At 38.5% G+C, this 27,793-nt stretch overlaps 1 protein-coding gene across 3 annotated transcripts; it reads left to right on the top strand.

The window, feature by feature from the left end:
• Positions 1-1,541: 1,541 nt before the first annotated feature.
• Positions 1,542-27,778, top strand: LOC133773588 (prostaglandin-E(2) 9-reductase-like). Of its 3 annotated transcripts, none has more exons than XM_062211015.1 (10): positions 1,542-1,640; positions 2,308-2,437; positions 10,096-10,263; positions 16,046-16,162; positions 16,853-16,930; positions 17,351-17,473; positions 20,417-20,526; positions 20,784-20,949; positions 23,474-23,556; positions 27,518-27,778. In XM_062211015.1, exons 2-10 carry the CDS (start codon positions 2,354-2,356, stop codon positions 27,558-27,560), a joined length of 972 nt encoding a protein of 323 aa, XP_062066999.1. In that variant the 5' UTR covers positions 1,542-1,640; positions 2,308-2,353; the 3' UTR covers positions 27,561-27,778. The 3 variants fall into 3 exon arrangements, with proteins under 3 accessions (XP_062066999.1, XP_062066996.1, XP_062066998.1); XM_062211014.1 differs by lacking the exon at positions 1,542-1,640 and adding an exon at positions 7,750-7,877 and having other exon boundaries at positions 2,347-2,437; XM_062211012.1 differs by lacking the exon at positions 1,542-1,640 and having other exon boundaries at positions 2,207-2,437.
• Positions 27,779-27,793: the final 15 nt, after the last annotated feature.

The raw sequence follows: 27,793 nt of genomic DNA, 5'->3' as shown, positions 1-27,793 counted from the left end.
AATTCTACATGTTTGTGTGTGGTTGGCAATGGCTGGGAAGAGTTGTCAGCCTGGAGGACAGTAGGAAAAGATTTTTCTGACATTGTTTCTCCAGTGCTCCCAGCAACAGAAGATTCACTGCATGGACCCAGGAGGCAAGGCAATACCCAAGGAAGACCAACAGTGCAGGCACTTCCTTCAAGCAATGCTGGCTAAGAGCTTAGGCTATAATATCTCCTTGGAGGATGTTGAATCACAGGAATTGGGATATTGAGGGGTTTGAGGCATGAAGATGTCTGAGGAGTCAAGTATGAGGGAGACAGAGGAAAAGAATTTGAGCGCATCTTCTCTTAGGAATATAAGCAAGGTCTTCTTTTTTCAAGATTTATTTTATTTATTGGAAAGAGAGAGAGACAGGATGAGACAGAGACAGACAGACAGACACACACACACATCACACACACACAGATATCTTCCATCTGATAGTTCACTCTCTAAATGGACATGCCTTTTGGGGCTGGGCCAGAGCGCAGTCAGGAGCCAGGAATTCTTCATTGCCTCCCATGTGGGTTAAGGGTCCCAAGCACTCAGGCCATTCTACACTACTTTGCCAGAAATATTAGCAGGGAGCTGGATTGAAAGTAGAGCTTCTGGGATTCAACCAGCATTTCCATATAGGATCTGGCATAGTAGGCTGCAGCTTAACCTACTATGCCACAACTCCATCTCTCAACAGATGATTATTAATCACAATATCTGCAGATAAAAGGCAAATTTCCAGAAATTTTTGTTGAGAGACAAAATTGAGGCTCAGACATTCACTTTTAGGTGTTTCCAGAGCTCCAAGGGTCACCTTAATACTGAGTGCAAGTTGTGCGACCCACAGATCCTGTCCAAGGGAATGGCTATTTACTTGAGAGTGACTTTGTCTTTATAACAGGAAATAAGCTGCCTTGAGTTACTCTCTGTGTGTAGTTTAGGCTCAGAACAAAGGGCATCCTTGGGAGTTCCTATCAGATGTGCCCAGGTAGGGCCAGCGAGATCCAGCTGAGTTCATGGGTGGAGCAAGTGTTCAGAGGGGTATCTGATATAGGAGTCATGGAGTAACTCCAGCTACTATCAGTGGAGTCAGGGGATGCTGGAGCTGCCTGGTGGTTCTGAGTCCCTTCATCCACCCAAATGTAAGCACTAACTCACACTGTATTGTGCTCCTCCAGTCTTCTGTGAGATTCATCCCCAATGTTTAGTGAGCTCTGAGCATCTATAGTCAAGCTGGATGGGTGCACAGGAACAAAGCCACAATCTGCAGTTTTTCAAGTGACTGGGGAAGGAGGGGAGGCCTTGGGGAAGAGTATGATCCCCAGTTCTAATTATTTTCAGCTTCCTAGGAGCTGTGTTTCCACGCTGTCTGCTCCCCTCCTGTCACAGTGGCAAGCCATGTATGGTCCTGGGCTTTGTGATTGCTGGTGCCCTGCAGGAACCTTAGAGCTCAGTTTGCCCAGTGAGAATGCAGGCACATGTTTGTGGGCTGGACTTACAACCAGTGAGAACTGTAGAATTTTCCCACATCAGGGCTGCTGGTCTGCATTGCTGGCAGGATTTGAAACACTTCTTTACCCTTTTTCCATTTAATATGGCATTCGCAGACAAAAGGAGGTGAGGTAAGGCCTATATCTGCTGGTGCAAGTGGCCAAGATCGTGTTTATGTCTTTTCTCTCTGCTGGATTGAGGAGTCTCTGTGCTGTTCTGTCAGTGCACTACTGGCTTCCTTAGCTCTTGTTGGGGTGGGTTTGTGAGTGAATAGCTATTCAAACCATGTCTCTGGGGAGACAATCACTGGGGCCTCTTACTCAGCAACCGTTTTGCTGTGAACTCCTCAGCTTTAACTTGTGGTCTTTCATTGACTGCCTATGTTGGAAAAATTGCTCAGTAATCGTTTAATTCTCTGTATGTGAGTCTTTGTGTGTGTGTGTGTGTGTGTGGTATAAGAAAGCTAATTGCTTCAAAAGATATGTGATTAGAAGGGATTTCATCAAGACAAAAATAAATCAAACAGAATAGTAGGTGCCTGGATGTTTGTAGTCTAAAGTCAATAGTCGCTTGATCAATGTTTTGCAATACTTTGCATCATGTAAGAGATATGAAGGGAAACTTTACTAAATGTAATGGTTTATTTATCAGTGATTAAATGTTTAGCTTCATATAAATTATTAAACTGGTTCCAAGTCTCTACTTAAATGTGGAGTGCTGCTTTAACTTCACGCTTCCCATATGTCATAGACATTTATATAGGCAGTGGGGCATTGACTACCTGTTATCCCTCTGAAGGCAGAAGTAATAAGCAGAGTGTGCTTGGCCCGAGGAGGGAAAGGCCATGGATCCCAAGCATCAGCGTCTGGCATTAAATGATGGTCACTTCATTCCTGTACTTGGATTTGGCACCTACGCACCTGCAGAGGTAAGCCTAGCTGTTGTTCTGTGGTTGGGGGGACAAAAGAGAGTTGACTAGGAAGGGTGCAGCATGACATGAATGTGTAGTCAGCCCGCTTCTGTGTGACTGCAGGGCTCACTTGATTCTCCATTTCCCCAATCTGGAGCTATTTCATGCAGAAAATTGAACTTAGTCACTGTTTATTCTTCGTGACAGTCGGGTCCTGTGGTGCTCTGCTGATAAACAAGTATATTCATACTGTTTCGTGTTTCCATTTACTTCTTGCTTTGGTTAAGGGAAGTAACCCCACACTCAACAAGACTGCTCATTAGTTCATTTTCCTGTTATTTCTTTGTAGTTGGAGCTGATTCTCTGTGGGTTTTTTTCTGACATTCAAGAAATATTTCCTCTTTCCAAACAAGATGATGCAGAGAATTTTTTCCACTACAGAGAAAGAAAATGCATAGAACATGAAAAGGGTTCATGTTGTTCTGCTGTGGGTTAACCTTGAGCACTATAGCATAATCACCAGATCTGAATCAAGTAGATATTCCATTATACTACTCCTACCTCTGACAAACTTGCCTGAAAGAAAATATAGAATCGAGTTAGGGGAAAATGGGAATCCAATGAGATGAGAACAAGGCTAAATTATTCATTATTTTTAACAAGTGTTGGACTTAAAGGAAAATAGTATATGTGTGAGCATATGAAATAAAAGAAATCACTGTGCACTTACTTCCCATGTAGGACCTCTTTCCTTAATGAGTTCTACTATGAGAGTAAATTGTAGATCGTGTCCTCAAATTGAACTCTATATGCTGTGTGTGTGTGTGTGTGTGTTTGTGTGGTGCAAACTGTTGAAATCTGTACTTAACACAGAGTTCGTCCTCTGTATATAAAAGCAAACTAAAAATGAAGCATAATGAAGAAGGGGATGGGAGAAGGAGTAGGATGTGGGATGAGAGTCAGGTGGGAGGATGGGTATGAGGGGAAGAGCCACTATCTTCCTAAAGGTGTACCTATAAAAAATGCATTCATTAAATAAAATCAAGCACTGAAGTGTGTGAGGATGTGTACATCATTATATTCCTATAATTTTATGGACTATATTGAATCTGTTCTCTTTGTATTAATATTACATTCATATAAAAAATAAGGTATAAGAAAATGTGAACACTGTTGAGGCAATTTGGCATACTATCATCTTCTGATTACATAGTTGTATGACATTGAACTGTTTACCACAAATTGAACTCCTATTTTATTCTTTTGTAAGACTTAAGGAAATAACTGAAGTCCTTTTGGAAGACTCGTGCCTAGACAAACTAACTTTTCTTTTTTTAGAAATTTTGTCTATTTATTTTGAAATTGATAGAGACAGAGAGAAGAAAGAGACAGAGAGACTGACTTTCCATCCTCTGGTTCAGTCCCTAGATGGCCCCAGTAGCCATCCAGATCTGCCGCATACGTGGCAGGGGCTCAAACCCTTAGGCCATCTTCTGCTTTTCCTAGACCATTAGCAGGGACCTGGAATGGAAAGTGGTGTCCATATGGGATGCTGGCATCACAGGTAATGGCTTTATCCACTATGCCACAGTGCCAGCCCCATACTAATTTTTCAAAGTGGAGTAATGTGAAAGAGAGTAAAGGATCAAGGACACCAGATAAAGTCTTGGTCATGGTAAATGAGTGATTGTCCTTACATCTAATGAGAAGTAGAAGGCTGGTATCAGCAGAGGGTAGTAGGATCTACTATGTGCTTCATTGTTATTTCATTGAGTAAAGGTATCCTCTCAAATTCTTCAACTAAATGGAAAAGTTTTTGTTTCATTTATCTGTTTATCATTTACCAAATACTTTCAAATCTTTACACAATTTTTAAAAGCTGATAATTTGAAATTTAACCTAAAGAGGATACCAAAAAATGGTAAATCTTCCATGCTCATGGATTGGAAGAATCAACATCATCAAAATGTCCATTCTCCCAAAAGCAATTTATACATTCAATGCAATACCAATCAAGATACCGAAGACATTCTTCTCAGATCTGGAAAAAATGATGCTGAAATTCATATGGAGACACAGGAGACCTCCAACAGCTAAAGCAATCTTGTACAACAAAAACAAAGCCGGAGGCATCACAATACCTGATTTTAGGACATACTACAGGGCAGTTGTTATCAAAACAGCATGGTACTGGTACAGAAACAGATGGATAGACCAATGGAACAGAATAGAAACACCAGAAATCAATCCAAACATCTACAGCCAACTTATATTTGATCAAAAATCAAAGATCCAAAACCAATCCCTAGAGTAAGGACAGTCTATTCAATAAATGGTGCTGGGAAAATTGGATTTCCACGTGCAGAAGCTTGAAGCAAGACCCCTACCTTTCACCTTACACAAAAATTCACTCAACATGGATTAAAGACTTAAATCTATGACTCGACACGATCAAATTATTAGAGAGCACTGGAGAAACCCTGCAAGATATAGGTACTGGCAAAGACTTCTTGGAAAAGACCCTAGAAGCACAGGCAGTCAAAAGTAAAATTAACATTTGGGATTGCATCAAATTGAGAAGTTTCTGTACTTCAAAAGAAACAGTCAGGAAAGTGAAGAGGCAACCAACAGAATGGGAAAAAATATTCGCAAACTATACTACAGATAAAGGGTTGATAACCAGAATCTACAAAGAAATCAAGAAAATCCACAACTACAAACAACCCACTTAAGAGATGGGCCAAGGACCTCAATAGACATTTTTCCAAAGAGGAAATCCAAATGGCCAACAGACACATGAAAAAATGTTCAAGATCACTAGCAATCAGGAAAATGCAAATCAAAACCACAATGAGGTTTCACCTCACCCCGGTGAGAATGGCTCACATTCAGAAATCTACCAACAACAGATGCTGGAGAAGATGTGGGCAAAAAGAGACACTAACCCACTGTTGGTGGGAATGCAAACTGGTTAAGCCACTATGGAAGTCAGTCTGGAGATTCCTCAGAAACCTGAATATAACCCTACCATACAACCCAGCCATCCCACTCCTTGGAATTTACCCAAAGGAAATTAAATTGGTCAACAAAAAAGCCATCTGCACATTAATGTTTATTGCAGCTCAATTCACAATAGCTAAGACCTGGAACCAACCCAATTGCCCATCAACAATAGACTGGATGAAGAAACTATGGGACATGTACTCTACAGAATACTATTCAGCAGTAAGGAACAATGAAACCCGGTCATTTGCAACAAGATGGAGGAGTCTGCAAAACATCATGCTGAGTGAATTAAGCCAGTCCCAAAGAGAAAAATATCATTTGTTTTCCCTGATCAGTGACAACTAACTGAGAACCAAAGGGGAAACCTGTTGAAGTGAAATGCACACTATGAGCAACAGTGACTTGATCAGCTCTTGTCCTTGTCCTGACTGTTGATGTACAATGTAATACTTTATCCATTTTGGTATTTTTTGTTCCAGTACTAGTGGTTGAACTCTGTAATTAACACACAGTTTTTCTTAGGTGTTTAAATTTTAACTGAAAAGTGATCCCTGTTAAATATAAGAGTAGAATGGCAGATATCCTAAATAGCACTCTGGCCTCAGAATCAGCTCTTAAGGCATTCGGATCTGGCTGAAGAGCCCATGAGAGTATTGTAGGCATGGAAAGCCAAGACACTCTGGCAGAAAAAAGAAAAAAAAGAAGACCTAAATGAAAGATCTCTGTGTGTGAGATCCCAGTGGAAAGAACGGGGCCATCAAAGAAGGAGGTACCTTTCTCTGAAGGAGGAGAGAACTTCCACTTTGACTATGACCCTATCGGAATAAGATCAAAGTCGGCGAACCCTAAAGGCTTCCATAGCCTTGGCAACTCATGACTAGAGCCTAGGGAGATTAATGACGCCATAAACAAGAGTGTCAAATTGTTAAATCAACAACAGGAATCACTGTGTACTTATGTCTCATGTGGGATCTGTCCTTAATGTGTTGTCCAATGTGAAGTAATGCTATAACTAGTACTGAAGCAGTATTTTACATTTTGTGTTTCTGTGTGGGTATAAACTGATGAAATTTTCACTTAGTATATACTGAATTGGTCTTCTGTATATAAAGATAATTGAAAATGAAAAAAAACCCTGGTGTTAAATTGTAAATTTCATAGAAAATTAATCAATTTTTTAAAAATATCCTGTAGGATCTCTGTCCTTAATATGCTGTACATTGTGATTTAATGCTATAACTAGTACTCCAACAGTATTTTTCTTTTGTGTTGCTATGTGGGGACTAACTGTTGAAATCTTTACTTAATATATACTAAACTGATCTTCTGTATATAAAGAGAATTGAAAATAAATCTTGATGTGAATGGAAGGGGAGAGGGAGCGGGAAAGGGGAGGGTTGTGGGTGGGAGGGAAGTTATGGGGGGGCGAAGCAATTGTAAGTCTTAAGCTGTATTTTGGAAATTTATATTCATTAAATAAAAGTTTAAAAAAGAAAAGAAAATAAAATAAAAGAGCTATTTTAAGAAATGCAATGATGTTTACAATCATTTATATGATGCAATAAATTTTTTGTGTGAAAATACATACACAGGGGGCTGGCGCTGTGGTGCAGCAGGTTAAAGCCTTGGCCTAAAGTACTGGCATCCCATATGGGCACCGGTTCTAGTCCTGGCTGCTCCTCTTCCAATCCAGCTCTCTGCTATGGCCTGGGATAGCAGTGGATGATGCTTCAAGTCCTTGGGCCCCTGCACCGCTTGGGAGACCCAGAAGAAGCTCCTGGCTCCTGGATTCGGATTGGTGCAGCTCCGGTTGTTGCAGCCATTTGGGGAATGAACCATCAGATGGAAGACCTCTCTCTCTGTCTCTGTCTCTCACGGTATCTCTGTCTTTCAAATATACGAGAGAGAGAGAGAGAGAGAGAGAGAGAAGAAAATACATACACAATGGCCGTCACTGTAGCATAGCAGGTAAAGCCGCCACCTGCAGTGCCGGCATTCCATATGGGAGCTGGTTCAAGTCCCAGCTGCTCCACTTCCAATCCAGCTCTCTGCTATGGCCTGGGAAAGCAGTGGAAGATGGCCCAAGTCTTTGGGCCCCTGCCCCCATGTGGGAGACCTGGAAGAAACTCCTGGCTCCTGGCTTCAGATTGGTGCAGCTCCAGCCATTGCAGCCAACTGTTGAGTGAACCAGCAGATGGAAGATCCCTCTCTCTCTCTGCCTCTCCTTCTCTCTCTGTGTTAACTCTTTCAAATAAATAATTTTTTTAAAAAATAAAGAAAATACATACACATTGTGTGTGTGTGTGTGTGGCTATTATTTTTAGTGAGCTTATTTGGTGGGTGTGCTCCACCAGTGGAGCCAAAGGCAATGGATCTCATCCTTCAGCATGCGGCGCTAAATGATGGTCACTTCATTCCTGTACTGGGATTTGGCACCTACGCTCCTGCAGAGGTAAGCTGAGTTGCTTTGTGATTGAGGGGGCAAAGGAAAATAGACCTAGGAAGAGTAGGTGACCCACGTTGTGAAGTCACCCAGTCTTTGTGACTCTGCAGGTTTCACTTGATTTTCCATTTCACAAGGCTGGAACGAACTTGTTCACAATTTGTTTTGCATGACATATCCTGTGGTCCCCTGCTGATTAATTGATTTTGCTTCTCGATTTGTCTGTTTCTCACTTTAGCAAAGAAAAAAAAAGTCCATGCTCAATAAGATTACATGTCAGTTTGCCTGCCAAGTAGTTGTTTGCAGTTGAAGTGGTTTCTCAGCTTTTCTCTATAATTCAAGAAATGTTTCCTCCTTCCAATACGCAATGATTCAGAGGTTTTTTGTTGTTGTTACTAGAGAATAAATGTATAGAACGTGAAGAGAGAGTAGTGTTATTCTATTGCTGGTTAACTTTGAGTACCAAGCAATAATTACCGGACACAGCCAAAGTAGATTTTCTCATGTATTACTCTCACTTCGGGGAAACTTTCATGAAGGAGTCTACAGTTTCATGTTAAGAGAAAATGGGACCTAGGAAGAGCAACACTGAATTGTTGATTTTGTTAACAAGTTGGAGTTAAAGGAAAATGGCGTATGATTTCCTCAAATGAAAGTGAACACCATGAAGGGAGTTTTGTATGAAGAGATTGTCCTCTGATTACATAATTGTATGACAGGGGACTGTTTACCTCAGATTTAAACTTCTATTTTATTGTTGTGTATGAGTTAAGGAAATCACAGAAGAGCATTTCAAAGAACATGCCAGAACGTTGTTACTTTTCAGACTGATGTGGCATGAAGGAAAAGGACACCAGACCAAGATTCAGCCCTGATAAAACTGAGTACACTCAACTTTTAGGAATTAGAGGCTGCTACCAGGCAAGGGCAGTGGGGTCTAGTATTTGGTTCATTGATTAAAGACAGCCTCTCTAATTCTCCAAATAAATGGAAAGCTGCTTCATTTACCTGTTTATGTTTTCTTTTTTTTTCTTGACATGTAGAGTTAGACAGTGAGAGAGCGAGAGCGAGAGACATAGAGAAAAGTCTTCTTTCCGTTGGTTCACCCCATAATGGCTGCTACGGCCGGTGCACTGTGCCGATCTGAAGCATGGAGCCAGATGCTTCCTCCTGGTCTCCATGCGGGTGCAGGGCCCAAGCACTTGGGCCATCCTCCACTGCCTTCCAGGGCCACAGCAGAGAGCTGGACTGGAAGAGGAGCAACCGGGACAGAATCCGGCACCCCAACCGGGACTAGAACCCGGGGTGCTGGCACCACAGGCGGAGAATTAGCCAATTGAGCCACGGCTCCGGTCCTTACATGTTTGTGTTTTAACAAATACTTTCAAATCTTTATGCAGTTTTGGAAAGCCAATAATTTAAAATTTTGCTCTATGTTTTATAGCTTGTCAAAAAGAATTGGCCTGTCTTTAAGAGATGACAATAATAATAATCCCTTACATAATGCAGTTAATTTCTCATGTGAAAATACATATTTCTTAAATATCAATTTTAGTTTTGGTTGGCAGAAGGCATATAGAATGGCTCTGTAGACAAGGATTAACATGCTATCTTGCTGTGCACTGAATTACATATCTACAATCTTGGCCGTGTTGAAGCAACATTTTTCTGCATTCCCTAACTTTAAGGATGTTGGCTGTAGCTAAACTGCATGTGCAAACAAGTGAGCTACCTATCACTGCTTTTTACTGAGCGACTGGAACATATGTGTTGCCTAGTAAAAGGGATGTATGTAACCAAACGTGAGTGAAAAGTTCAGGAATAGAGACTGTGAATCAACATCTTCCATTTCAGATGTTTTTTTTCAGATGTTGTCACGTATGTTAACTTTCCTTTGTGAACTCACGATATAAATAATAACCATGATACTAACTTTTTTGCTGTGTCATTTGAATCCTTCCATTAAGTCTATAAAACTGGCATAGTTCCTAGGGAATTTTGCCAGCAGTGATTAACATAATTGCCCGGTGTAGGGAGGTTCCTCAGCTGTTTATTTTCTGCTAATAACTGAGGGAGATTCAGGCAAATTGTAATGTATTGATCCACTAGAAATGCAGATTTGTACTAAGACATGAGAAAAAAATTGACTATTGTGAAGATCACTGATGATGCCTGAACTAACTCTAATCATTTGGTCAGTAGAAAATGCTTTTGACTGCTTCTTTAGGTTCCTAAGAGTAAGGCTGGGGAGGCCACCAAAGTAGCTATAGATGCTGGATATCGCCATATTGATGCTGCTTACCTGTACCAAAATGAAGTGGAAGTAGGTTTGGCCATCAGAAGCAAGATTGCAGATGGTACTGTGAAGAGAGAAGACATATTCTACACTTCAAAGGTATAGCGTACTTGATGTGTTGGGGTGTAAATTAATAAAAAGTGATGTGTGTGAATGATAATTACATGATTTTCTCAGTAGTTGTTGAGGAATTGTTCTTACTGGCACACTTTAACTATGCATTGTATTTTTTTACTTTTCATATGTTTTAATTTAACAGTTTTGATATTTTGCCTTATTTGCTTTCATATATAGATATATTAATACACATATATACTACTTTTTCATAAAATTATCACAAAACATGAAATTCATGACAATGACCCTAGAGTAAGGAAATAAAGGTATATTGTCATGTGGATGGCAGTGAAGACAATGTTTTCGCCATCTATGTACAAACATTTTTGGCATTCACACATATTTATGCTTTATCAATATATATTACATTAACATGAGACTGTAGATATCTTTTTTATATGCTGATGTCATTTTTTAAAATATAAATCCAGAAGTGAAACAGTTGGGTTATATGGGTTATTTTTTGAGAAATTTCCATATGTTTTATATCCTTTTTTAATGTGACATGCTGTGTTTGCTTGTTGATTTGCATATATGTATCCATCCCCTCATTCCTAAGATATGCTATACTTGCTCAGGGTGGCTAATGATTTTTATGTGTTGTTGCATTCAATTTGCTGCTCTACTTTAGAATATTTCTTTTTTTTAATTTATTAGGTTTATGGTAGAAACTCTTTAACTGGTTTTTACATGTGTGTGTGCATGCATTGGGATCATTTTCAAGTAAATTTTTTGGAAATTTTTGTTTAGAAATAAAATGTAGTATTATCATATACTTCCCTAACATGCATTTTGGCCTTCTGATGGATGTCCCTAGTTATTGTTTGTGTTTGTAAAGAATGGTACTTATACTTTGAACATGAAATTTTGACTCACATAAAAGCTATGTCCTCTTTGTGTTTTGAAGCTGGATAGTTTATTATAATCCTGTCCCCTTTCTAAAGTTTGCAAATCATGAAAACTGTTTTCATTTTTTTTTTAATCGAAAGGCAGAGTTACAGAGAGAGAGAGAGAGAGAGAGAGAGAGAGAGAAAGAAGAGATATTTTTTTGTTTCACTGGTTCACTCCCCAAATGGCTGCACTGGTCAAGGCTGGGCCAGGCTGAAGCGAGGAGCCTGGAAATCTATGTGGGTCTCCCATGAGGACAAGGTGGCAGGGGTCCAAGTACTTAGGCTATATGTTGTTGCTTTTCTTTTCTTTTCTTTTTTTTTCATTTATTAAACTTTTATTTAATGAATATAAATTTCCAAAGTACAGCTTATGGGTTACAATGGCTCCCCCCAACCACATAACTTCCCTCCCGCCCACAACCCTCCCCTTTCCCGCTCCCTCTCCCCTTCCATTCACTTCAAGATTCATTTTCAATTCTCTTTGTATACAGAAGATCAGTTTAGTATATATTAGGTAAAGATTTCAACAGTTAGTCCCCACATAGCAACACAAAGTGAAAAAAATACTGTTGGAGTACTAGTCATAGCACTAAATAACAGTGTACAGCACATTAAAGATAGAGATCCCACATAATATTTTTTTAAAAAAATTAATTTTCTATGCCATTTCCAATTTAACACCAGGTTTTTTTTTCATTTCCAATTATCTTTATATACCGAAGATCAATTCAGTATATAATTAGTAAAGATCTCATCAGTTTGTACCCACACAGAAACACAAAGTGTACTTTAGAATATTTCTACACCTCAGTTCATGAGGGATATAGGCCTATAGTTCTTTTCTTCAGTACTTTTGTCTGGTTTTGGAATTAAGGTAATACTGTCCTCATAGAATGAGCTTAGAAGGATTACCTGACTTTCATTACTCTGAATAGTCTGACAAGAATTGGTAGTAGTTCTTTTTAAATTTTGGTAGAATTCAGCAATTAAGTCATCTGGTCCTGGACTTTCCTTTGTTGGGAGACTTTTTATACTGGTTAAACTTCACTCTTGGTTATTGATCTACTCAGGATGCCTGTCTTTGGGCATTAATTTTGGTGAATTCTGTGTCCACTTACTAGTGAGCTTACTAGCTCTTTCCTCTAGATTGTTCAATTTCTTGCCTATAGTTCATAATTATTTCTAACAACTCTTTGTATTTCTGTGGTATCACATGTAATATCTTCTTTTTTAAATTTTATTGATTTGTATCTTCTTCTTTTTTGGTTAGTCTCACTAATGATATATCAGTTTTTAAATTTTTTTCCCAGAAAAAACTGTTCTTCATTTCATTGATCATTTTTATTGTTTTTAATTTCTATTTTGTTTATCTCGTCTCAAAGTTTTAGTATTCCCTCCTCTCCACTAAGTTTGGTTTTGTTTATTTTTTCCTTCTTTTTCCAGGTCTGCTAGGTGCATTGTTCAATTATTTGTTAGATACATTTCCATTTTTTTCATGTAGGTACTTATTTTTGTAAACATTCCTCTTAATACTGCTTTAGCTGTATGCCTTAGATTCGATAGGCTGTGTGTCCATCTTTCATTTTCAGTAGTATCAAGGAATTTTTTAATGTTCTTTTTGACTTCTCTACTACAGTGTTCCATTAGGACCATATTGTTCAATCTCCATGTAGTTGCATTATTTCCAGAATTTCTTTTGTTGTTAATTTCCAACTTCATTTCATGTTGTTATTAAAGATACACGATGAAGGGTACAGGTTGTGGTGCAGCGGGTAAAGCCACAGGTCGCAACATCAGCATCTCATGTGGGTGCCAGTGCACGTCCTACTTGCTCCAATTCTAATCCAGCTCCATTTTAATGACATGAGAAAAGCAGAGGATGATGGCCCAAGTGTTTGATTCCCTGCCACCCATGTGGGAGACCAAGATGAAGTTCCTGGCTTCGACCTGAAGCAGCCTTAGCTGTTGTGGCCATTTGGGTTTGAACAAAAGGATGGAAGATATATGATGTATGACGGACGTCTAGGTTTTCACTCAACCAAGTTGTCCACAAACTGGTGATTTGATAAAGGGACTATAGCATATATAACACAGTGGAATTCTAATCAACCATAAAAAACAAAATCTGGACATTTGCAATAAAATGAATGGATGTGGAGGTTATTATGCTAAGTGAGTTAGCAAACATGACAAGTTTTCTCTTATATGTGTAAGTTAGTATAGAATATACAAATTATATGGCTATTAATGTCATTTGGTAATTATAAATAGTGCTTCATGGAATCATAACATATAAAAACAATGCACCTTTCTTTCATGATGCTATTATTATTGTCACAAATCTCTCATGTTGTGGTATTGATATCTCTGTTTTCAAGAAAAATCGAATTAAATATGAAAATTAAAAATAAAATATACAAGACATGATTCTGATTTTTAAAATCTGTTGAAGGTAGTTTTATGTTCTCAGATAATATCATCTATTGTAGAGAATGTTCTATGTGCTGTTAAAAATAATGTATATTCTGCAGCTGTGGGATAGAATGTTCTATAGGTTTCTAATAGTTCTACCTAAAGTGTACAGAACAGCTCTGCTTTCTGTTTGTTGATTTATTGTTTATTTCATCTGTCTATAGATGTATGTTGTGTGTTAATGATCCCCAGTGCTATTGTTTTGGAGCCTATGTATTTCTCTATATGGATTAAACTGGTTGTCCTAGCTACAGGTGCATATATATCTGCAATAGTCATATCTTCTGGTGACTAGATCACTTGATCATTCCACAATGGCCTTATTTACTTTTCTTTTTAGCAGTTTTCCCTTACAATCCATTTTGTCTGAAATAAGTATAGCTACTCTTACTCTATTTGATTTTTTTTTTTATTTATGACAGGCAGAATGGACAGTGAGAGAGAGAGAGAGGGAGAGACAGAGAGAAAGGTTTTCCTTTGCCGTTGGTTCACCCTCCAATGGCCGCCGTGGCTGGCACACTGCGCTGATCCGAAGGCAGGAGCCAGGTGCTTCTCCTGGTCTCCCATGCGGATGCAGGGCCCAAGGACTTGGGCCATCCTCCACTGCACTCCCCGGCCATAGCAGAGAGCTGACCTGGAAGAAGGGCAACCGGGACAGAATCCGGCACCCTGTCTGGGACTAAAACCTGGTGTACCAGCGCCGCTAGGCGGAGGATTAGCCTGTTGAGCCAAGGCACCGGGTGATTTTTCCATCTATATCTTTCTCCATCCTCCCAATTTCAGTTTGTGTGTCCTTGGTGGTGAAGTGTGTACCTTGTATTCAGCATTTAGTGGAGCACTGTTTTCTTATCCATTTAGTCAGTCTGTATCTTTTAATGGGGAATTTTGTTAGCCATTGAAATTCAAGTTTATTATTGGCAAGTATTTATTTGATCTTGCCTTTTTTTTTTTTTTTGACAAACAGAGTGGACAGTGAGAGAGAAAGGCAGAGAGTAAGGTCTTCCTTTTCCATTGGTTCACCCCTCAGTGGCCACTATGGCCAGCGCGGTGGCCTGGGACTGCACTGATCCAAAGCCAGGAGCCAGGTGCTTCTCCTGGTCTCCCATGTGGGTGCAGGGCCCAAGGACTTGGGCCATACTGCACTGCACTCCCGGGCTACAGCAGAGAGCTGGACTGGAAGAGGGGCAACCGGGACAGAATCCTGTGTACCAATTGGGACAAGACCCCTAGGTGCCAGCACTGCAGGCTGAGGATTAGCCTAGTGAGCTGCAATGCAGGCCTGATCTTGAATTTTTGCATAAAAATTCACTTCGTTTTGAATATGCATTGTTCTTTCACTAGTATATTTGTTACCTTCACTCTGTTTTATGATGCTGATTGTCTTTCTCTGTTCTATATTTAGTGCATTCTTAAGTATCACTTGTAATGCTTACTGGATGGTGATAAATTCTATTAATGACTTCTTGTCTTGGATGGTCATTATTTCATCTTTATGTATGAATGAGTGTTTCTCTGGGTAAAGTATTTTGGGTTGGCAATTTTTCTTTCAGAACTTGGACTGTATCTCTGCATTCTCTAGTGTCCTGTGGCGTTTCTGTTGAGTAATTTGTCAACTTGTGAAATTTATTTCAAAGGCTAATACTGCTGTTCTCTTATCAATTTTAGAATCTTCTCTTTATGTTTTCTTTTTCAAAGTTTGACTAAAATGTGCCATGATGAGACTGCTTTCTGGTCATGCCTATTTGGGATTCTATGAACTGTCTATGTTTGCATCCTTTTCTCTGAATAGGGAAGTTTCTGCCTATTATTTCCTTGTCTAGATTCTGTTAGCTGTTCATTTTTGCATTACTCCATGACTTTCCAAAACTCATGCCTCGAGTAGATTAATGGTATCCCAGTGATCTAAGACATTATTGTCATTAGTTTTAATTATTTTCTTTACTTTGTTTGGTCTGAGATATTTGAAAAGACCTGTCTTCTAGATCATTTGTCCTTCCACTGTCTATCACATCTGCTGTTAAAGTTTTCAACTGAAATATCATTTGCTTTATTGAGGTCTTCATTTCTGATATTTTTGTTTGGTTCCTTTCCAATACCTCTAGGTCTTCACTTTCTAAATTCTGTCAGATATAATCTAAACCATTGTCATTGTAGTTAGCTGATAAAGTCTGTATCGCTGGTGTAATATTCACCTTGGATTAGGATGTTTAAGAGTGATACCCAAAAATGACAGAGTTCTTACAGCTAGGTCAGGACACAGGAAACCCGAAAAGAAGGCATCATGGTCCTTCCATGTTCATTACATTTTTACTAGTAAAAAAACCTTAATATTAATAAAGGAAATCAAGTATTTTAACTAATGTATTTATTGTTGTATCACTTCTGCTGTTTAAACCCCGCAGCTTTGGTCAACTTTCCATCGACCAGAGCTGGTCCGACCAAGCTTGGAAAAGTCACTGAAACACCTTCAACTGGACTATGTTGATCTCTATATTATTCATTTACCAGTATCTATGAAGGTAAGCAGTTCATATCAAATTTATTTCATTACAGTAGTCAGAATGGCTATCATTATCATGGATGAGTGAACAATGCTGATACATTTACAGAATGATAATTTAGATAACTTATAGAAACTGCTCACGGTAGTTAAAGCTACATAGTTTACTGGATTAACTAAATGGGAAGCTCAAGTCATGCTCATTTATGTTTGATAGCTTTGCTGCATCTTCTAGTACTAAAATTATTATGGAATAGAACTTTGATCCACATTCTGTGGTACTATTGCCTGCTGTTGGGTGAACTCGTTTTCAGGAAAATAAAGAGCACTGATAGTTTCGCCTGGGTCAAGACTAGAATCCATTATCAGTGGAGATGAAGGTCAGGTAACAACTGATCTTCACAATGAAACAGAAATTTCTCTAGAGTAAAGAACAGGAGAACATGAGTAATGTAAATCCACAGGACCATATTAGGTGCTGGAAAAATACTAATTATTAATACACATAATAGCAGTTAGAGGGGGAGTGTAGCCTAATGACATTATCCACTAGTCCATATGCAGTGCACATTGCATATGCTGTGGAGCAAAAAATGTTGCTCCACATATTTTTTGGAAGTTTGTGTTCCAACACTAAATACAATGGATGCCTTGCTGTTGTCTGGGTAGCTGAATATGGTGGTATAGTGAAACAACTGCTCTTTTCTAGCCTGGGGAAGAGATTTTTCCAACTGATGAAAATGGAAAAGTCATGTTAGACATGGTGGATCTCTGTGCCACTTGGGAGGTGAGTACTTGATGGAGTGAGTACAGGGGAAGCAGGGAAAGGGAAAATCGGGTCACAATTAATCTTAAACGAATGAGACATTCATTCATGGATGCACAAAAGTTGATGTACTGAAGCATGGGGGAGGAAGACAATACTGGGGAGAAACAGAAAGGTAAAGGAGAATTAGTGGAATTGAGAGCAGGCTTCTTTTTCTGTGTAAGTACAGTAATTCCTCTGGTTTCCTAAGAAGAACACAAAATTCTTGGTCTTGTTGTCAGTGGCTTCCCTTATGCTCTTTATTAGTTTTTCTCTTTGGTGTCTGTCAGTGCCCCTTACCTTCATTACAATCTCTTGATAATGTTCCTCTTAACTGTGCTAAATGCCTTTGTATTATTCTACCCAACTGTGAAAATATTTCTTCACAATCTTTCCTCCCAGGCCATGGAAAAGTGCAAGGATGCAGGATTGGCCAAGTCCATCGGGGTGTCCAACTTCAACCGCAGGCTGTTGGAGATGATTCTGAACAAGCCAGGGCTCAAGTACAAGCCTGTCTGCAACCAGGTGACAACACGCATTCTCTCCTTCTGTTTTTGATTCCCTGCTCCTTGTGCTTCTGGTAGTTGTCCATCTGTTTGCCACTTCTGTCAACTTACTGTGTGAAATGGAAGATTCTGCAGGCAGAGCCTCTGTAAGCAAGGGGAGGAAGTGCCCTCAGTTGTTTCTGTGTTTGTCCTTGTCTTAGTGAAAAGGCAAGGAGATGTTATGCTGAAATATGCATAAGAACATGGAGCAGGTGTGAGAGGTAGCAATGAGCAAGAAAGGCAGCAGTCAGTAATGAAACCTCAGTGGGAAGATTAATCCTTCCCAGATCAATGAATGATACCCTGGAGGATGACCAGATGCACTGACTGCTGAAGGTGATGTTGAAGGAACTCTATATAGGAAAGAACTCCGTGAAGATATCTGATCCGTAGTAAATAAAGACAGAGTGAATGTAAACTAGGTGGTGAAGGTTTGTTTGGTGTTGAAAGACCTGAACCCTCCCAGTGGGTATCTTTTCCTTCAGGTTCTTTGAACAGAGACTTAGATACAGGAAAAAAAAATAACTGAAGATAATCTGGGGAACAAGGTGGAAGTTAGCTATTGATGGTGATAGTATTGTCGGCTACATCAGTGCTCTGAAAATTTTAGCAAAACTTAAGTGATCTTATCCCTGAGCACATTTTAGTCTGCATTGCCTCTCTTTTTTGCCACCAATCAGCTGTTTTACACATCTATTCTGTGTCTGGTTGCATGATCTAACTTTGTATCTAACAACCTATAATCACACAGTAAAGACCTTTCACTGCAAAATCTGATTATAATTCATATAATTATATCAGTGAAGCACACTGATTCTCCACAAAAATATTGTAAAATTAATATGTCTTTCAATATTAATTTTACTCCAAAATTTTATTTTTGACAGATAGAGTTAGACAGTGAGAGAGAGACAGAGAGAAAAGTCTTCCTTCTATTGGTTCACCCCTCAAATGGCCACTACGGCCAGAGCTACGCTGATCTGAAGCCAGGAGCCAGGTGCTTCCTCCTGGTCTCCTGTGCGAGTGCAGGGGCCCAAGCACTTGGGCCATCCTCCACTGCTTTTCCTGGGTCACAGCAGAGAGCTGGACTGGAAGAGGAGCAAGTGGGACTAGATCCTGGCACCCATATGTAATGCTGGCGCCGCAAGCGGAGGATTACCCAAATGAGCCACCGCACCAGCCCCAACTCCCAAATTTTTTATTTGAAATTTCAAACTTTCAGGATATTTGATAATGCAGATATTCCATATTTATCTCCAAACCCAAAATTGAAGACATTTTTTCATGTGTTTAATGTTAATAGGCATATAGCAGTATGTCTTTATACATATGTACAACATTTTGCTGATCCTCTTGAAACCCTTTGGTGAAAAGGACTATTCATCCACACAGACCTCAGAAAATATCTCCTGGGATAGAATACACCATAGCACATAGTTACAGTTTCACAATTGGGTCTAAATTAGTTTCCAAATTCTTCATATCATTTAACATTTTCCATATTGTAATTTTTCATTATTGTCCACAAATGTCTTTCAATAGTGCAGTAAAATTATAGTTCACAAATAGAATTTGTTATGTTTGTCATGCTTGTTTTTTTCTCTAGAATGGTCAGCAATCTTTTCTTCCTGTAATATCTAGACAGATTTTTGCAGATGTTCTGTTTTTGCTGATTTTTGCCTTATAGTAATATTTCTTTATTTTAACTTTCCATAAATGAGAAGTTAGATTTGAATACTTTATTTTATTAATATTTCTTTCTTATTTTTTGAAAAAAAATTCATTGTAATTAACAATAGTCAGTTAGGTGATAATAGTCAACAAAGAATGAAATATTCCTTAACCGATTTTTAACACAATGTATAAGTAGCCATTGTTGACTTTTGACTTAACTGATGATTGCACTGCTATTTGTAAATAATTAATTGCATTTAAAGTACACTTTTTGCTTTTGTTATTTGACATTTGCACCTTAAATCAGTGTAAGCTGTAATTGTTCCTGTAAGGTAGGAGTTACATTAATACTTTCCCTTTATTAGAAAGAAGTTAATGTTATACTCACTGTTACAAGGGACAAATTTTTATATTCCCTCTTTCTCTGTTCCATTTTTATATATTGATAACTATGGAATCATGGATTTTTACGTGCTCTATGTGTTAGAATTATTTTTACTCATTATTCTTTGGATGCTGAAATCTATCCAAATGTAATCAATACAATTCCTACAATATTGATATGTTAGTCCATCAGAAATGCCCTAATGCGGCTTTGAAAAATGCTTGCTTTGTGGCATATTCAATGCTAAAGCTCAAAGAATGATAATCCTGTCCCAGAAGTACTGATTGTCGGCTTAACATGAAACGATTATTTAGCCACCCAAGAACTGAGCACATAAGTGCTTCTTTTCAGGAATTCATATTTTCACATTTCCACAAGACAAAATATTAACTTATTTGCTTTAGAAATTCTGACTTGGGAGCCAGCGTTGTGCTGCATGTTGAGCCTAAGCTTGTGATACCTGAATCCCATATTAGAGTTATATTCCCAGGGGCTCCATTCACAATCCAGCTTCCTGCTAATGTGTCTGGAAATGTACTAGACACTGTAGAACTTGGGCCTTTCCCCCACATATTAGATGTATTCTCCAGGCTTCAGCTTGGCCCAGCCCTCAATGTTGTGATTGCTGTTGGGAGTGAACTAGCAGTTGGAAGGTCTCAACTTCAATCTCTCTCTCTCTCTCTCTCCCTTTCTAATAAAATAGATTAATATTTAAAACAAAATTTGAAAATTGTTATTCATTGATATCGCCAGTCTAAATTTCATGTTACATTGTTAAGTTCAACTACATTTATTTTTACAATTTCCCTTAAAATTAATAATAACCTTTTATGTAGTCATACTTGTCAATCTGCATACCCACAGGTGGAATGTCATCCCTATCTCAACCAGAGCAAACTGCTGGAATTCTGCAAGTCCAAAGACATTGTCCTGGTTGCCTACAGTGCTCTGGGATCACATAGAGACCCTAAATGGTAAGGGAAAAACAGGCAAGTTTATTTAAAATATCATTGTTAATGAAATATTACTAGTTTTGCAGAGTTACCTGTCAACTGGCTCAGGGGGGTGGCAGAATTTGCATTTCAAGCAGGGTCAGATGATATTATTTTGGTGGCCAAGGACCACGTTTGAGAAACACTTGTTCAGAATGGGTCCCCTAATCTGTTTTTTGATGCCTCTGACAGTCTGAAAACTTAGCCTCAGAAGTGAGCTTTTCTACCTCTCCTTCCAGGGTGGACCAGAGTGCTCCAGTTCTCTTGGAAGATCCAGTCGTTTGTGACTTGGCAAAAAAGCACAAGCGAACTCCAGCCCAGATTGCCCTCCGCTACCAGCTGCAGCGTGGGGTTGTGGTCCTGGCCAAGAGTTTCACTGAGAAGCGGATCAAAGAGAACATGCAGGTGATGAACATGGGGGGCTCTAGGCACCATGGATCCTATACAGTATCTTTCACTGTGTGCTTCTTAGCCAGATGTCAAGACATCTTTAGGCCAAGTCTATTTCTCTGGTTTTGATGATGCATTTGAGGTTTGTATATATTTCTGACACATCAGGGCTAAGTAGAATTAATGGTAAAACAGAAAGCGGAGAATAGTGTTGCAGCTTAAATTGACAGTATACTCTGCAGTCAATTGCAAAGAGGCATCTTGTTTTCCTTTTCTGAAATTAGGGCATCAGACTAATTTTTAAATTATGATCATTTTATTTTTAATTTCTCAGAATTCATATAGATTAATACCTATATATTTTTAGTTAGGTTTTCCTGTCTTGTAAAGCAGGTATTCTAGTCTTTGTTTAAATAGATCATGTCTCTGGTTTAATTAAGAGACTCTTATTATACCATTAGCTATTATATTTGTAAAACATACAGCTTCCACAGAGAAGATTATGTGAAAGTATTATTTTTACCTGAGAATTGGGAACCTATTATCCTGGGGAGATCTAGCTACCATTCCGTAGACCTACCCACAATGAAGTTACGGGGTAATAGGCAATGGACCCAATGCATATGGAGCCTACCCAAATGAAACACCGGGAGATATTTCTCTGACCACTCTATCATGTTCATATTTGTGTATTCTGGACTTTACCTTTGTATGAGATGCAGTTGTTAAAATGTGTTCTTGGGTTATGTTGTGGTGAAGCAAGGTGAGCCCCTGCCTGCAATTCCAGCACCCCATAGGAGAGCTGATTTGAGTCCCAGTTGCTTCACTTTCAATCCTGCTCCCTGGGAAAGTGCCTGGGAAAGAAGTGTAGGTTATAGTTTTTATTCTCTTCATGGTATATTTTCATGATCAAAAATTACTACTTTTGTGTAGTTAAATCTTTATTTGTCTGTGACTGACATGTCATATGCTTTCCTATAGGGAGAACAAAATAATATTCCACTACACTATCTATAAAATTGTTATCGTTTTTCTTTCTAAATTAGGCTCTTAATTCAACTAGTATTTACTAAATACTGTTTGAAATACATATAAGAATCCACTGACCTGATGTGTACTTTTAAAAATAATATCAAGGAAGGGAATTTGGGACTTTGCTGGGGATGCCCATTGCCCATATTCAAATGTTTGGATTTGAGCCACACTCCTGCGTGAATAGTATTCCACAATGTACATAAATACCACAATTTTTTTTACCCAGTCATCAGATGGTGGACATCTGTGTGGCTTCCATATGGTGGCCATTGTGAGCTGAGCTGCTATAAACATGGGAGTACAGACAACTTTCATATGCTGACTTAAATTCTTTTGGGTAAATTCACAGGTCATACGGTAGATCTACTTTCAGATTTCTTAGGAATCTCCACTCTGTCTTCCATAATGATTAACCAATATTGTATTTTCTCTGGTTTGTGATAATTAATATACAGAGTACAAAAAGTGTAATGGAAATTATCAAAATTGACATTTTTTCAACTTTTATTTAATAAACATAAATTCCAAAGTACAGCTTTTGGATTTGGATTATAGCAGATTTTCCCCCCATAACCTCCCTCCTACCCCAACCATCCCATCTCCCACTCCCTCTCCCATCTCACTCTTCATCAAGATTCATTTTCAATTATCTTTATATACAGAAGATCAGGTTAGTAAATACTAAGTGAAGATTTCAGCAGACTGCACCCACACAGACACACACAAAGTAGAGAGTGCTATTTGAGTAGCAGTTTTACCGTTAACTCGCATAGTAAAACACATTAAGGACAGAGATCCTACATGGGGAATAGGTGCACAGTGACTCCTGTTGTTGATTTAAATGAAAGATCTCTGTGAGTGAGATCCCAGCGGAAAGAATGGGCCATCAGAGAAGGTGGTACCTTTCTCTGAAGGGAGGAGAGAACCTGTACTTTGACTATGGCCTTGCCTAAAATTGACATTTTGAGATTTATTGTTTATAGCCCTTTTCTATACTCATGAGGAACAGCCGTTATTCTACTGAAAAATAAGACCTTTTAAACAATCAAGCTGTCAACTTTTCTTTTTTTGTTCTTTCTTCATTTATGGAATATACAAATCCAACTGTGTTAAGGAATGCTACTAATTTATCTCATATATTTCAAAGCTTGCTATAAATTCTTCTATAACTTGCAAGCACATGGCCCAGTCATTTTTAAATAATGTCAGCTTTGTTTTCCCACTACAAAATTTGAGCTGTCCTCTATCTGTAGGATTGTACAGTATCAATAATCTAGTAATGCATATTTTATTTTCCTCACTATTTATCTTTTCATTCTCTTTTAATTTCTATTGTTTGTCATATTATATTGTTTCATTTTAATGTAATATTAATAAAAAGAGGAAAGATGTTAGGCCAGTGTTTTTGATTACTGTTTTTGTGAAGTCTTGAATTGCTGAGAAACATTTCAGGGTTTTTCAGATTATCAGTATAAAAATACTAATAATTTCTGCTCTCTAATAGGTTTTTCAGTTTCAATTGTCTTCAGAGGACATGAATGTTCTAGATGGTCTGAACAGAAATCTTCGATATGCTGATGCTGAATTGTAAGTTTTTGGTAAAGGCATTGCCTTCATTTAGTTCCTGAAGAGGCTTGTAGGATGGGTATTAGCCTCTATTCTCCAACTCTCTGTAGGCATGAACTCTAGGGAACCCCTGTGTCGCTTCTTAAATGTCTGCAAAAGGATGACTACTTCCTCTTTCCACAAACCTTCTCAATTCTTATCAGATTGAAGGTATTTCCAACAAATCTGTGGTCATAGGCAGAATTCTTTTTAATTAGCATATTGGTTTATTTCATAAGCCAAGAAGAATAGTTTCCTTCCAAGAATTTACAAACTAAAATTTGAATGAACCATAATGTGCAAATCAAATATGGACCTTTGTAAAAGACTGATTTATTTTTGGTATATTTCCTAAGCAAAATTGTGTTGAAACTTTGAGAATTTGGAAAACTTTAGCTTATAATGTTCATCATGTGAATTGCCTTCTTTTTTTCTTTTTTTAAAAGATGTATTCATTTATTTAAGAGGTAGCATTACAGAGAAGGTCTTCCATCCACTGGTTCATTCCCAAAAGGCTGCCATGGCCAGAACTGTGCTGATCCAAAGGCGGATTGGAAGAGGAGAAGCTGGGACTAAAAACCGGCACCCATATGGGCTGCTGACAATGCAGGTGTAGGTTTCATCTACTATGCCACAGCATTGGTCCCGTGAATTGCCTTTTATTTATGGTAGTGGCCTAATTAATTAAAATTACTTATTTAAGTACTTAACAGCTAGAGAAAGAAGTTTCATCTGCATTTTAAAGGAAATAAATACTATTTTCAGAGGTCTTGAAAGTTTATTTAGAAGCATATTTTCTTGGAGAATGAAGACAGACAAATGGGTATTATGATAATGTAAAATTTATTTGGTGAATTTTGATACACAATCATTAATAAAGAAATCATTAAGAAAACTAACCCAATGGCACTCTTTTTTTTTTTTTTTTCTGACAGGCAGAGTTAGACAGTGAGAGAGAGAGAGAAAGGTCTTCCTTTTTCTAGTGGTTCATCCCCCAAGTGGCCACTATGGCTGCACCAATCCAAAGCCAGGAGCCAGGTGCTTCCTCCTGGTCTCCCATGAGAGTGCAGGGCCCAAGGACCTGGGCCATCCTCCACTGTCTTCCCAGGCCACAGCAGAGAGCCAGACTGGAAGAGGAGCAACCAGGACAGAATCCGGCACCCTGATTGGGACTAGAACCCGGGGTGCCGGTGCCACAGGTGGAGGATTAGCCTAGTGAGCAGCGGTGCCGGCCCCCAATGGCAATCTTATGGCTTTTGGTATGCTAAGACAAATACCCAATGGTCCACAAGTATTTACGCTGTTCATTATAAATATCACCTCAGGAATAGATCAAAACATACTTTACTTGAGACAGTACTTTTTTGCAGAAATCTTTTGGTAACATTCCTAGTCTGTAAAGCATAGATATCTCCCTAATAATAAGTATGAAAGTGATATATACCTGCCACATACGTGCTATTATTAAAAGAAGTACACAATAAGTCAACTTGGGACTTACATAGGCAGAAATACTTCACCCTCCCTATGAATTTCCCCTGAGATACTTGCAACTAATGTTTTAGTAGTTTGAAATCTCTCCCTTCCTTTTCACTGCATTTGCTAAGGATTCAAACACTGCATTTCTCTTGAGGGAGTTTGGCCTTAAAGGTCAATAGAAACACTTTGTTATGATTTTCTGAAGTATGGTGACTTGATGCAGAGAGTGAAATCTTAAAGTTAGATTGAAAGTAAAAGAATAAGAATGGGGTTAAAAGCACACAAGGGGAGACAATGTATATCCAATATACAAGCCATCAAGGAGAGAGGCGCCTTTCTCTGAAGGGAGGAAGGAACCTCCACTGTGATACGGCCTTGACTAAACAAGTTCAGAGTCGGTGAACTCAAGGGCCTTCCATAGCCAAGACAGCTCATAACAGGAGTCTCGGGTGATTACTGACATCATAAATAAGAGTGCCAATTGTTAAATCAACAACAGTAGTCACTGGGTACATGCTCCCCACATAGGATATCTGTCCTTAATGTGTTTTACTATGAAACTTAAAAACACTACTAGTCGAACAGTACCCTATACCTTGTGTGGTTGTGTGAGTGCAGCCTGTTGAAATCCTTGCTTAGTATATACTAAGTTGATCTTCAGTATATGAAGGTAATCGAAAATGAAACTCGATGAAGGCAGGATGGGAGAGGGAGTGGGAGAGGGGTGGGCCACGGGAGGGAGGGAGGTTGTGGGGGGAAGCCACAACAATACAAAAGTTGCACTTTGTAAATTCACATTTATGAAATAAAAAATTAAAAAAAAAAGAAAATGCAAAAAAAAAGACATAGATCCTACATGGTGAGGAAGTGCACAGTGACTTCTTTTGTTGATTTAACAGTTGACACTCTTATTTATGATGTCAGTGATCACCCAAGGCTCTTGTCATGAGCTACCAAGGCTATAGAAGCCTCTTGAGTTCTCAAACTCCGACCTTATTTAGAAAAGGACATAAGCAAAGTGGAAGTTCTCTCCACCCTTCAGAGAATGATACCTCCTTCTTTGATGTCCCATTATTTCCACCGGGATCTCATTCACAGAGATCTTTCATTTAGGCAATTTTTGCCGCAGTGTCTTGGCTTTCCACGCCTGAGAAACTCTCATGGGCTTTTTAGCCAGATCCGAATGCTTTAAGGGCTGATTCTGAGTCCAGAGTGCTATTCCAATAATATATCTTTACTCTCATTTTGAGCTCTAACCTTATAGAATTTAAGCAAAACTACACTATAAACAAGAATGACAAGAAATATGCCTTCCTGCTACCTGTGGGTTTTAAAATTTATGATAGAAATAATTGTAATAGGGGCCAGTGCTGTGATATAGTAGGATAAGTTCACCAGCATGCCATATGGGCACTGGTTCAAGTCCTGGTTGCTCTAATTTCAATGCATCCCCTCTGAAGTACTGGGAAAACAGTAAATGTTGGCTCAATTGCTTGGGCTCCTGTGCCCACGTGGGAGACCCAGAAGAAGCTCCCTGCTTTGGACCAGCCCAGCTCCGGCTGTGGTGGCCATTTGATAGTGAGCCAGCAGATGGATTACCTCTCTCTTTCTCTCCCACTCTGTCTACAGCCTTGACTCTGAAATAAATAAATAAATCATTAAAACAAAGAAATAATTGTGATAATATATGAAAGAGATTAGTATATCTTAAAATGGCATATGCTCAAAATTAGCCAATATGTTATAATTGGTAATGTTATCTTGGTATGGAGAAAAATGAAGAATACACAAGGGAAATAATACAAGGATACAGAGTGTCAGTTTATAATTCTTCCTGCCTTTAAATATTCTAACGAACATTGATTATTCTCTCTTTGTATTCTCAGTAGTTCAGAAGACATGTGAATGTGTGAACTATACAAAAAGCCTTTAGACATTGAAGCCTGTTCTATCAATGACATTCTTTTCACTTCATAATTTAATATACAGTGCTATGCATGAGGGTCAGTGAGTAAACAATTAAAGAGTTAAGAAAAATGTTGTCAACTTCCTAGGAGTAGTCTATGCCCCTTGAAATATATTAGTATTAAACAGTGTTCTGCTGTGTCCTTGTTCAAAAACAGACAAAATACATTTCTCTTTTCCTTGAGAATCTTCTATAAGACAGCACTGGGTATCACCTTGCATTATTGAAAGACATAGTTAAGCCAGAGTAATATGTTTGAATTGCTTATTTTGCATGTTCTGCATATTAAGCTCCAGGTTAAGGTCTATAATTTGAAAAAAAAAAAACCACTGAGTATGACTCTATTTACAATAAATTATTACTCATACGTACACGTTACATTTGGAAACTAGAAAGGAAAGAATATTAATTTTTACTAACATGGTTGCTTCACAGCAATCCTTTCAATACACTAGAAATGTGTTATCGATTTTAAGTTGTACATTTTTCTCATTTTAGTGCGGCTGGACACCCAAATTACCCATTTTCTGATGAATATTAACATGGAGGACTTTTTCATGAATTCTAAAAAAATCTCCTGCGTGTGGATGTGATACAGGAGATGTCTCAGATGCTGGTGATTGGCACGTCTCTTCTGCTCAGCAATGCACCCTCAGCTACAGCTACATCCACAGGGCATGAAGCATGGACAGCAAACTTTTACCATTTTCAAACACAATTTTTAATGTTGTTTTATTAAAGATTCTTATTCACCACTGACTCTATTACTTCCAT

This window comes from Lepus europaeus, chromosome 14, assembly GCF_033115175.1.
Source record: "Lepus europaeus isolate LE1 chromosome 14, mLepTim1.pri, whole genome shotgun sequence".
NCBI lineage: Eukaryota > Metazoa > Chordata > Mammalia > Lagomorpha > Leporidae > Lepus > Lepus europaeus.
Note: the sequence above shows the minus strand (reverse complement) of the source record. Positions and strands in the feature narration are given on the sequence as shown.

Bases quoted from the DNA above. Each gene is read 5' to 3' on its own strand.
- LOC133773588 (XM_062211015.1), top strand. From the start codon at position 2,354: ATGGATCCCAAGCATCAGCGTCTGGCATTAAATGATGGTCACTTCATT. The intron at 16,931-17,350 runs GTGAGTACTTGA...CTTTCCTCCCAG, and splicing joins ATCTCTGTGCCACTTGGGAG to GCCATGGAAAAGTGCAAGGA. The intron at 20,950-23,473 runs GTGATGAACATG...GCTCTCTAATAG, and splicing joins GGATCAAAGAGAACATGCAG to GTTTTTCAGTTTCAATTGTC.